The 13,278-nt window shown below is 39.1% G+C and overlaps 1 protein-coding gene across 9 annotated transcripts in view; it reads left to right on the forward strand.

Annotated features, from left to right (window-relative positions):
• The window catches only part of LOC132151655 (forkhead box protein P1-B-like), a 158,910-nt gene that overhangs the window by 88,917 nt on the left and 56,715 nt on the right, over positions 1-13,278 (forward strand). For all 9 annotated transcript variants that reach the window (XM_059559927.1, XM_059559930.1, XM_059559928.1 and 6 more), the window contains one exon: positions 369-464. In XM_059559927.1, the coding sequence (XP_059415910.1) occupies positions 369-464 (96 nt within the window). The remainder of the gene's footprint in view (positions 1-368; positions 465-13,278) is intronic.

A 13,278-nucleotide genomic window follows, 5' to 3' on the forward strand; every position in this document is an offset into this window, starting at 1 on the left:
TGTTCCCTGTAACTGTAAGCTACTGTATTCAACTAAAAAAAATTTTGTTAACTGTCTGTGGTAACTGGTTTTCATAACCGCTTCCTATCACCTTATTTTCACCTACTTGTTTGTTTTGGCGAATAATCATTGCATGCAACCAAATTAAGCTGTACATTTGTTTAAAATAACCAGGAAGGGAAAAACAGTATCTTGCCCAGCTGTTAGAAAATGGCATCATTTGGAACACATATTTGACGCCAAAAAGCAGTAGGGTCATTCTCAAAGGAGTGTCATTCCCCAACACTAAAACATAACACTACTGAAAGTTTTGTTTGTGAACTCTTGTTTTCTCACATTGTTTTTTCCTGTCTTTTTTTCTCACCCAGGCCTTACAAGTTGCACGACAGATCCTTCTCCAACATCAACAGCAAAGCAGTGCCCACAAGTCCCCAAAAAACAATGACAAGCAACCTGCAGCACAGGTACTGTGTGTGCACACGTCAAGATCAGATGTTCTTCAAATGTTGCTTTTAGATAGCTCAGGAGACTAAATGGAGTTTGCAAAATGTTGTAGTAGAAACCTCAACTGTCTCAGATGCTTCTTCTTAATTTCCTAATGAGAAATACAACAGAAGCAAATGAGAAAACTGAAATGAACATAATGTCGTAATGCTCTGATGATGCTCTGAGTTCATATAATCTTTGAGTCATTAAAGTTGCATTGATCTTTTCTTCCATGTTGTAACATCCGATTGTGACAAGAAGAAAAATGCAGGGTGTGGACTTGGTTCTATGCACGATTGTTAACTGGATTTTGAAATCCAGTTGATGATACTGTAGATGTTGCACTCAAAAGTGGAGGAAGAGGAGGTCTTTGATTAAACATTACAAGGACAAAAAGATTAAAATAAAACATATGCATGGAAAAATTGTTCACAATTAGATGCATTTAGAAAATAGATAGGGTTAATTTTCATTTCATACCAAATTTAAGATCACTAAACAAACAAATAGCTCCATTTGCTTATCATTTGATCTAGGAGAGATCTATTTTTCATCTTTCCCTGTTGAACAGTACTGGTGCTGACATAAATATATTTGTGTGTGTATGAGTGTGTGTTTATATGGGTGATCAGACATTATTTGTTTACATTCATACGGACGGTTGGTGGTACAACATGTACCTGTCAAAGCTTGACAAACAGGAAACTAATGCCGGCAGGGCTGAAGATTTGGCAGCACGTTAGCATAGTGTTCTTTCATCACTCACAGTAATCTAACAAATCACGTTCAATGAAATCCTGTCAGTTTTAGCACATCATGAGTGTGTGCAAGTGTGAAGAGCAAACAACATTAGCTTATCAAATAGAAGTACAGTAAGTATGAGGACCTCACTCTCTCTCTCTCTCTCTCTCTCTCTCTCTCTCTCTCTCTCTTTATATTCTGTCTGATTTCACACTTAATTCTGTCAGCAGTTAAAGGGGGTGCCCGGGAGCAGCCAAGGCTCCTGTCTCAGCCTCCAGGCTTTCTATTTGCCTACCCTTTGTGATGCAAAGCAAATCCGGCCCTTTTCATTTCCCCATCCGCGCCCCTTTAAAAGAGAGCAGCTAGCCGTGTCTGATGCAATATTTACGTTTATTTGAGATCATTCTCGCTCAGATCCTTATCTCTGTTTGAGCAAGGTGGATGCTGTTTGTTTCATGGCGGAATCGCTGGAGACCAAGGGGCATATTTGTTCATTAACGCACATCCCTGCTTTGAGCGAGCCTGTTTGTGCGTGTAATGACTGTATTTTTAGTGGTACTTGCTAATGAATGAACATACGTGGAACCGCAAATTGTATAGCATTTGAGTTGTTAGTTTTGTAGCATTGGATTTGCGATTTTCATCCTGACAGATACATGGAAGAACACACATTATACACGCATACATTCAAAACATACATCCATTGAAGGAGTGACCTGAATATCATAGGGAATTGGAGGTGAGCACCACATAGCTAAACTAAAACACCCTAGCACTTACATACTGTAGTAACATCCTGGTAACATGACACAAGTTTTGTACAACCTAGCAAAACTTCATCTTCATCAAAAGAAAAAAAGGTCTTTTTTTTTTTTTTGGTGTTGTGGTAGGGCTGCACAATTAATCGAAAACCAAGTGTGGAACTGTGTTCTCTAACACATGAGCAGTTAATGATCCAGTGTTTTTAGTGTCTCAGAGCATCTGCAGTCTCATTTCTTCTCCTTCTTCTCCTTCTTCTTCTTCTTCTTCTTCTTTTTCTTCTTCTTCTTATTATTATAGTTGTTTTATTATTATTATTATTATTATTATTAAATGCATTTAATACAATTAAAAACATTATTATTACTATTATTATTATATAGTCATTTTGATATATAATTGCAACAACCTGACCAAATTGTTCAACCCTACAAACAGGTCAGCACACATTAAGCTTTAAATAAATTGCATTTTAAAATGCAATCACAAATTTTGTCAGAAAAAGTGTAATTAGATTTTTTTTTTTATCATACAGCCATATGTTGTGGCATATCAGTATCATGTCATGTAGTGTAAAAGAGCTTGGATTGTGTAGATATCACTGGAGATAAGCCACAAGTGAATAAATGCTTGTGACCTTTAGATTCTGTGTGAATTTGTTGGCAATGAGATAAAGCCAAAAGGATCAAACTAAACAGCTTCACTCATCAGGCTGAGGGGTCAGTGGCCAACAGATTCCACTAACCAGACTGTAAGTATGTAGAGAAGGAGCAGACCAGGCCTCAGCACACAAAGACGGAATTAAAATTCTAATTTATTAATGTATACAGAGAGTATAGCCAACCTGTCACTCACACCAGTGAAAAGAAAGCATGTGTGTTTTTGTCTTTTACCCTCATGCTCTCTTCTATCTTTCTATCACTGAGTTCAAAATGGAATCCTAGCATACTACTACTTTGTGCTGTGTACTGTCTACTGTTTGTTTAAAAAACAAATTGAATCAGTATGCAGGAACGAATATTTCAGACATATAGCCTACAGTATGCTTTGTTATGAATCAGTTTAAAAAATGTCTTTTGTTATTTTACCTTTCTTTTTTTGTATTCAGGGGTGGGGACAACCGCTCCACTAGTCCTGTCGCAAATAAAAATAACATAAAATTTGCATTTTTATGTCTCTTCATGGTGCAGCAGAGTTTTTTTGTTGAGCGCAGTGCATTATGGGATATAGTATCCAGTGCATTATGTTTTATTTTATAGGCTACTGACCATTTTGTCACATGTAGTCGGGGGTAGTCACATGTAGTCGTACACAACATGGAACACCATAAACATATGACAGACCAGAGCAGAGACTAAACACACTCGACTGGTCAGAAAAGCACAAGTAAATCACCAACAAAATGTCATGTGTAATTAAAAGAGTCCATGGCTTTTTACCACTTTACACCTATAGCAGAGAACGAGAGAAAGAGTCAACAAGAGAAAGAGAGAGAGAGAGAGAGAGAGAGAGATCGAGAGAGTGCAACTCCCTCCTTGCTAATTACGGTTATCACTGAAATGGTAGGGCTTGAGTCATTAGTTCCATGTGCATTTAATTAGAGGCAGTCTGAAATTGGATTTAACTTATTACTTTTTCATGGATCGCTTTCTTGTCATCACTTCAAATTGGATTGCAGCCCCAGGTAACTAATTATGCCCGCCACAGGATCAGGAGTGGAGAAATAGGTAATTAGGAACAACACTTGCGGACGTTCCTTGATAGTCCACCCTCTCCATGGAATGAGGGAAAATGAAGACGATTGAAAAAAGAATGAGGATAATTTGCGGCAGTGCTGTGAAAGCAGGTGTGCTTAACTGTGTGTTGCCACAAGAGATGATGGGTAGGGAGCTGCCACCTATGGAGGATTATTTTGACGTGCAGCTGGGTTGACAGTGTTATTTTGACATGATTTTATCCCATTGTCTTAATACCCCTACTAGACATGTTGTGGTTTAGTTGATCATTGCAGAGTGTAAATGTCATGCCTGTCCTCATGCACTTGTGAACTTTTGCCGTTAAAGGCCGCTTGAGCGTAAACGTTTGCCGGTTACGCTTGAGCTGTCAAGAAGATATGGCAAAACAAACGTGGTGTCAATAGGCAGCCTGAGAAGACAGGTTGTTTGTTTCATTGGAAATGTAGATGCTTGATGATATTCGCAGATTTTTGGTGGAAACAAACTGGTGTCTTCCAAACATGTGCGAATCATCTGGAGGAGTTTGTTGCTGTACAAAAAAAAAACTTGATGGAGAAGCTTTAGCTTCTTTGTGAAGGCGCTTGTTGTGAGAATAAGAAAAATAAAAAAAATGATTAAATGATTTAAAAACATCTCAAGTCAAAAGGTGTGGGAATAAGGGATCTCTATAGATAGAAAAATAATAATAACCAAGAAAAAATGGTTAGAAATATCTATTTCTTTACATATTTACGTACAACCCGAATTCCGGAAAAGTTGGGACGTTTTTTAAATTTTAATAAAATGAAAACTAAAGGAATTTCAAATCACATGAGCCAATATTTTATTCACAATAGAACATAGATAACGTAGCAAATGTTTAAACTGAGAAATGTTACACTTTTATCCACTTAATTAGCTCATTTAAAATTTAATGCCTGCTACAGGTCTCAAAAAAGTTGGCACGGGGGCAACAAATGGCTAAAAAAGCAAGCAGTTTTGAAAAGATTCAGCTGGGAGAACATCTAGTGATTAATTAAGTTAATTGATATCAGGTCTGTAACATGATTAGCTATAAAAGCTTTGTCTTAGAGAAGTAGAGTCTCTCAGAAGTAAAGATGGGCAGAGGCTCTCCAATCTGTGAAAGACTGCGTAAAAAAATTGTGGAAAACTTTAAAAACAATGTTCCTCAACGTCAAATTGCAAAGGCTTTGCAAATCTCATCATCTACAGTGCATAACATCATCAAAAGATTCAGAGAAACTGGAGAAATCTCTGTGCGTAAGGGACAAGGCCGGAGACCTTTATTGGATGCCTGTGGTCTTCGGGCTCTCAGACGACACTGCATCACTCATCGGCATGATTGTGTCAATGACATTACTAAATGGGCCCAGGAATACTTTCAGAAACCACTGTTGGTAAACACAATTCGCCGTGCCATCAGCAGATGCCAACTAAAGCTCTATCATGCAAAAAGGAAGCCATATGTGAACATGGTCCAGAAGCGCCGTCGTGTCCTGTGGGCCAAGGCTCATTTAAAATGGACTATTTCAAAGTGGAATAGTGTTTTATGGTCAGACGAGTCCAAATTTGACATTCTTGTTGGAAATCACGGACGCCGTGTCCTCCGGGCTAAAGAGGAGGGAGACCTTCCAGCATGTTATCAGCGTTCAGTTCAAAAGCCAGCATCTCTGATGGTATGGGGGTGCATAAGTGCATACGGTATGGGCAGCTTGCATGTTTTGGAAGGCTCTGTGAATGCTGAAAGGTATATAAAGGTTTTAGAGCAACATATGCTTCCCTCCAAACAACGTCTATTTCAGGGAAGGCCTTGTTTATTTCAGCAGGACAATGCAAAACCACATACTGCAGCTATAACAACAGCATGGCTTCGTCGTAGAAGAGTCCGGGTGCTAACCTGGCCTGCCTACAGTCCAGATCTTTCACCTATAGAGAACATTTGGCGCATCATTAAACGAAAAATACGTCAAAGACGACCACGAACTCTTCAGCAGCTGGAAATCTCTATAAGGCAAGAATGGGACCAAATTCCAACAGCAAAACTCCAGCAACTCATAGCCTCAATGCCCAGACGTCTTCAAACTGTTTTGAAAAGAAAAGGAGATGCTAGACCATGGTAAACATGCCCCGTCCCAACTATTTTGAGACCTGTAGCAGAAATCAAAATTGAAATGAGCTCATTTTGTGCATAAAATTGTAAACTTTCTCAGTTTAAACATTTGCTATGTTATCTATGTTCTATTGTGAATAAAATATTGGCTCATGTGATTTGAAAGTCTTTTAGTTTTCATTTTATTAAAATTTAAAAAACGTCTCAACTTATTTTTTATTTTACTAACTTTTGGCAAATTAATATTTGACCTTGATCACAGAATTCCACTCCTACACTAAAAAACTAGTGACTAAAGAAGCATTTTCCCTTGTTAATGTCCTCTGTGGTGAACAAGACTCATTCGCTCAGGAAGTAATCAGCGGAGATGTTTTTCTCCTTCTGTTTCTCTTTCCCCTTTTTTCATGATCATATGCAGTCACAGGGAGGGCAAGTGGAGGTCAAGCGATAATGTCCTCTCACTTTAACAAACGATGAAGGGCCCGCAAACCCCCCCCCCATCCCCTCCTCCCCCCGACCACCCGACTTTCCCCTCCACACACACACACGCACGCACACAGACAGAGTGCAATTCCTCGTCTTCATAGAGTGCTACATGACACAGTGCAGAAGTCAGGCTTTGGCTTTCCTTTACTAATACCCTCTTTTCTTTTCTGCAGTTTTTTCTCTCCAGTCTTTTTTTGAACTATAGTTTTTTTGTTTTTTTTTGGTGGAGACCCATGGCATTTTCCTGACACATGTATACCACAGTGCAACAATCTGTAACTCATTAGAGCTGTGGTGTGCTGGGGCTTGCTGGAGCTCGGCCAGAGCTTCCATCCTCTCTTACAGACAAACCCAGCACAGCGTAGAGCCCATCCCAGCCACGAGCAACCCACCGTGAGACGAGGAGTCTCTGTCATCCCCTGCTCTGCTCTGGAGGTGACAATAGCTAAGTTTACATGGACACTACTAATCCGATCGTAATAGGACTAGAAGCACGATCAGAATAAAAAAGTCACATGTAAACACGTCAGTCGGATTGAAATGGCCAGATCCGACTAAAATTTTGATCGGATTGTAAGGGGTGGTTTATTCCTTTTGTAATCCGAGCGAGAGGACACGTAAACACTTGATCGGATTGAAAACCAAAACTGGAAAGTACTGCGCATGCGCAGCGACTTAGAAATAGCGTAATGACGTATGACGCACGAAACGAACTGTTCTACATGGTGAATAAAGTGTCATAAATAAGTGTCCTGTTATTATAAATCTCCCCTTTCACTCAGCATATGTGAATGAGCACAATAGTGCATGTGCTGGTCGTCGCCTAATTAGGACCTGAAGTAGATAAATATCACGTGTGCTTTTTAAAACAGTATGCAACAGCAGCGGGAAACTCTGTATATTCATGCAGTGTGCGCATCAAAAGAGTAAATCTGATCAGAAGCGTGTGTGACATGTAAACGCGCACATCAACCCGATCACTTTATTCAGCGTTCATGTAAACACTACGTTCGGATTCGTCAATCAGAATGAATTCATTCTGATGGAAGCAAAATGTGTCCATTTAAACGCACCTAACATATATAATAAAGACATTACTATTGTTGTTATTAAAATAACTGTTTTCTATTTTGACACATTAAAAAAAAAATATTCCTGTAATGGCAAATCTGAATTTTCATCAGCCATTACTCCAGTCTTCAGAAATCATTCTAATATGCTGATTTGGTGCTCAAGAAACATTTCTTATTACTATCGCTGTTGAAAAGGTTGTGATTTATTTATTTATTTTTATTTTTTTGAAAAACATTTATTTGATAAACAAAATGAGTTAATGTCACGTTTGATAAATTTAATGCAAGACAGTCTCTGTTATAATTTATTTATTTATTTATTTATTTTTTATAATTTACTTACTCTCCCTTGTGTGGTTATATTTCATCCTTATATCATTGCATTTAATCCTAATTAAAAGAAATAAACTGATTAATTGACACAAAAGAATTATAAATCCACAAATTGGATGTTGCTGCTTCTCTTAAGAAAAACTTGTGAACACACAACTGAGAGTTAGAGCAGATCTCAAGGTATTTAGTCAAAAGCAACTGTTCCTCACACGAACATATCAAATCATATGGACTACTCTTTATGATACTTTTTTTTTTCATTTGATATCCCAGTCGATTTTAACTTTCACTAAATAGAAAATAACTTTTTTGGAAGATATTTTGGAAGATATTCTCCAAAAATTCACTTTTTGTGTCTGACAGCAGAAAGTCAGATGGGTTTGGCAGCATGAGGGTGAGTAAATGATGACATAATTGTCTTTTAAGTTCATAATTGTTTTTGCTGCTTTTTTCGCTCTGAGGGAAAACCGTCTGCGTATTTCTCATTCCTTCATCTGCAGCTGTATCCACGTATCATTCCTGTTCTCTTCAGCCGTTTGTTTTTCTACTCATATTGTAAGAATGCATTATGTGTAACATGTAGATGAGAAACAGGTTTGGATGATGCTGTCACGATGAGGTCATCACACTTTTTTCCAGACCGTCTGGCCCAGCCAGTGAGTAACGTCCAACCATCAGATTGCTGTCGCATCAAATCCGAGCACCGAGCCTTAAAGCTACAGTGCCATTTTCGAGACCTTTTCAATTCAGTCATGTTTCTTTTCTACCCCAAAGCCGTCTAACACCACTTCTTCTTGTCTCCTCCCTTTCTCCTCTCGTCCCTCAATTCTTTCCATCTTTTCATCCGTTTTCCACCGTGGGATACAGATGTGTGGTCCATGTTGCTATGACTGATTCATTCGTCCTGTGGGGAGTTTATTGATATATGTATATAGGTCATATTTGAACTCCAAAACACTAACAGCTATATGAGAAGCTTGGGGAAGTCTCTTGTGTGAAGCCACATCTGACGGCCTGTGGGTTCACTGGAGAACTGACAGTTGTCAGCGGTTAGCATGAGATGCTTGGGACAGAGGAATATGGGCTACTGTGATTAGTGTGTGTATGCTTAACTGTTTGAGTAGTTCAGCTCTTTCTCTCTCTTCTAATTTTTCGCTATGAGCTAATGTATTAAAGTTGTCATTAAGAGTAGACAAAACACACATGGTGTCGGTTTATATTTATTACAGATGTTAAAATACCCTGCTGTGGCCTAGTTCTGCTTTGTGTGTAAAGGTCGACTGAGTTTGGTAAAGCAAAGATGTTCCCTGGATGCTCACTTGTGTTGAACATTCACTAAGCATGCCAGTAATTTTTTTTTGTCTCTGATGCCATTGTGTTTTTTTTTTTAATATATATATATATTATATATATATATTCCTAACACTAGTTTATTTGTGATGTATTTTGTAAGATATAAATATTAATGATAAATTTTTATCTTACGTATTTATTTTAAAATATATTTTAAGACTATTTAACGTTTTATTTTAAAATTCTATATATTTGTTAATTTAATTTTTTAATTTCCTTATTTAAATATGTATCATGTATAAAAAAAAATGTCATTTATTATTGCATTACTCTAAGCATTTGGAGTCAGTAAGATTTTTACAGTTATTACCTTTATTTAACAAGGAGTCAAGTAAAGATATTTCTAATGTTTTTAATATTTTAATTATATATATATATATATATATATATATATATATATATATATATATATATTAGAGCCCGACCGATATGGATTTTTGGGGGCCGATGCCGATATTAACTCGAAAAGAGCCGATTTATAAGCCGATATTTTGATTTTAAAAATAATCTGGATATTAGACCCATTTCCTATAAACTGCACTTACACAACATTCAATAGCAAAATATCTGCCTGTTCTATGTATGTGGGTTGTATAAACCATTTTCCAGAATGGACTATGTTAAAAAAAAATAGCCTTAGATTACAGTCTCAATGACTAAACAATTGCACATCAAAAGTATATATTTTTAATGATCAAAAAACAGTCTGGTTTTAAACATTTAACACTTTTACTTTCTTCCAGTTGAAGCTGGTTTTAACAGTCTGTGTGTGTACTGTAAATAAATTATAATACTAAAGTTAAAGTATTTGCAGAAGTAGTCCCACACTTTGCTGCTACAGCATTCACCTTTTTCAGCCATCTGTAGGCAGAAAGAGAGACAGAGAAAGAATAAGCATGTGTATTAATAATATCACCATGTATCATTACTCATGTCATCATTAGAATTATAATAATAATAAACTGGGATCTCCTACATAGGCAAAAATGAGAAATATATATATTTTTTTATTTGTCAAGCAATAGGTATTACCTACTTATATTTAACAATATTATTTCAACATTTTCCTGTTATGTCTGTAAAGCTGCTTTGAAACAATATGTAAAAAAATAAATTAAAAAAAAGCGCTTGTTCAGCTCACATTTATTTACATGTCCCCTCTGGTTTAATCATTTCTGACGCACCTACTGTAGTTACTGTAACTACACTATATTTGCTCTCACAGACACATTCACAACAGACCCGTATATCTTCTCCTCTTCTCTTTGTGCAGTCTGAATCAAAACATCGTCTTGCCTACTATTACCGGAAGATTACGGAATCAATTAGAAGTTGAATGGTTAACGTTAGTGTCATGAACACACCGCTGTCAATTTTGAGAAGAACCACCTTCAAACATGTTAATAGCAAGCATTTAAGGGGCCTGCTAAAAAGGAAGCTATTAGCGTTAGAGTAACGTAACCAGCCTGAATTCACCAAATTGTTCTCTGGACCTGAGGGTAGCCTCTTCTTCCTTGCTTCTCTCTTAATTCTCATCAGCAGGACTAGCGCTATCGCTCGCTTCTTACAACGGGACAGATACATGTTTGCTGCTGACCGAAAGGAGGAACAACAGACTATGAAAGAGCTCCCGCTAAACGTTTTTAAAACTCCGCCTACGCCATAGCGCAGCGCAAATCGCGTTGTATCTGAAGGGCAACGCTGAACCCAGCAGCAAGCGCCGTGCATACCGCGTACTGTGTGAAAGGCCCAATTACGCGGTCATTATGTGGGAAACACACCGCAATAGAATAAGAATAAGTTAAACGCTAACGTTATAGTTTGACCTCCTATTAACGTTCGCGCTCTTCCACTGATAAACATGGTATTAGCTTTGTGGCTAATCTAATATAGCAATGCATTAGCGGCTGTAAGTGATGTTACAGAATATTTAGAAGTAATAATGATAGGACCGTTAGCTAGAACTACCACACAGTTTTTATATACAGGGTATGAACTAAATCTACAATCATTTCACATGACGAACGACTAACTCACCGTCAAAACCGTAAGTTACATCTCCTTCATCTCCTTGGCTGATCGCTTTCTTCTGTAGTGGACTTCTGGCGCTGTTGTTAACTCTGGAGCTGCAGAGCTCCCTCTGGTGGGCACACTATGCAACACTCATAACATGAGTGAAGCATGAGACTCTGTTTCTCATGTTTCATCGGCCGTTATAAATGCCGATGCCGATTTAAATGCAATTAGCTTATATCGGCCGATAATATCGGCCGGCCGATATATCGGTCGGGCTCTAATATATATATATATATTAGGGCTGGTAAGTGATTGCAATTTTTTATCTAATTAATTACATGATGTGGTGATTATTTAATCAAATTTGGAGAAATTACTTCCAAAAGATAATTTAAAGTCATTGTTGTGATCAAACAAGCATTACAAAAAGTAGGTTCAGCAAGAAATATTTAGTTCGATCAAATTTATTACATATAGCCTACTCTTTTGGACCATGTGAGTAAATGATGACAGAATTGTCATTTTTGGTTGGGTGAACTATAACTTTAATAATATATTTTCTTATTTTTATGATTGTTACTATGAAAATATGAAATTATTTATTTAATCAAATGATACTCTAAATAATAACCTAAAACTGCCAGTAGGTGGTGGTAAATGTCTTAATGATTAATTCATCGAGTCATTTATTTATTCATTTGATTCGTTCAAATGGCCGGTTCATTCAGGAGTGAAGTAAATGGTTCTTTATGAATGGTTCATTGAATCATTAGGCTTGCTCGGCTTGAAGCGGATCATCACCATCAGACCGATCGGTGTGTGACATCAGAGTACCATAAGATTTTCGAGAGCAGACGACTTTGATGTCATACACCGATCGGTCTGTGCAGTGCCAACGCATATGCCAATGTTTCAGTGTGCCAAATGGTTCACCAAATTCGTTCAAAACGTGGATTCAGAAATGAAATGCCGCTGTTGTCACGATCGGTGTTACAGAGAACACAGGAGAGAGAACCAAGTGCAGGTATGTGACTTTATTAAAGGGCAAATCCAAAGGGTTAAACAATCCAGGCAGGGTCAAAACCGGTAAATCCAAACATAACATAAACAAGAAGGCAAGGCAAGGCAAGGCAAGGCAAGGCAAGGCAAGGCAAGACAAGGCAAGGCAAGGCAAGGGCAAGAACTGACGGACATGAATTAACATTTGACATTAAACAAGGACTCCGTGACTAAGACTCAGACAGACCAGGTATAAATACACAAAAGGATGATGGGGAAACAGGAGACAGGTGGGGAACAATCAATTAACTAAACAAGGAGGAAGGTGACCAAATAAGGAGACAGGAAGTGATAAATGATAAACAATGTGGGAACTGAGGACACCTAGTGGAAACCCAGGGAACACAACCCAGACACTGTGACAGTACCCCCTTTCTAAGGAGCGGCTCCCAGACGCTCCAAGACAGACACAAAACAGAGACCAGGAGGGAGGCGGACAGGTGGAGGCTCAGGGGGAGGGACGGAGGGCCAGACTAACAGAAAGGAACAGGGACAGACATTAACACAAAAACAAAAGGAGAAAAAAAAAAAACAACATGAACCCCCCCAGGGCGGAGCAGAAGACCACCACACCCTTGTGGTCAAGGCCAGAGTCCTCCAGGGCGGAGCGGAAGACCACCACAACCGTGTAGTCAGGGCAAACGCCCCCCAGGGCGGAACGGAAGACCACCACGTCCGTGTGGTCAGAGCGGAAGCCCCCCAGGGTGGAGCGGAAGACCACCACACCCTTGTGGTCAAGGCCAGAGTCCTCCAGGGTGGAGCAGATGACCACCACGCCCCTGTGGTCGATGCCGGAGTCCAACAGGGCGGAGCAGCAGACCACCCAGTGACTTGACTTAACTCTGAAAGTTCAACGGTGACTGGCCCTGACTCTGGAGAGGTCACTGGCACCTGACTCGACTCTGGAGAGTTCACTGGCCCCTGACTCGCCTCTGGAGGGTCAACTGGAACCTGACTCGACTCTGGACTGCCTGTGGAGACTTGAGACGCCTCGGCTTCGGGCACCGCCTCTGGAACGGACTCGGGCACTGCCTCGGTCACGGCCTCGGGAGCGGCCTCGGGCACCCGTCGGGAGCGGCCTCGGACATCGCATCGGGAATGGCCTCCACCTCGGCATCGGGCACCG

Source organism: Carassius carassius, chromosome 10 (assembly GCF_963082965.1).
Source record: "Carassius carassius chromosome 10, fCarCar2.1, whole genome shotgun sequence".
Classification (NCBI taxonomy): Eukaryota; Metazoa; Chordata; class Actinopteri; order Cypriniformes; family Cyprinidae; genus Carassius; species Carassius carassius.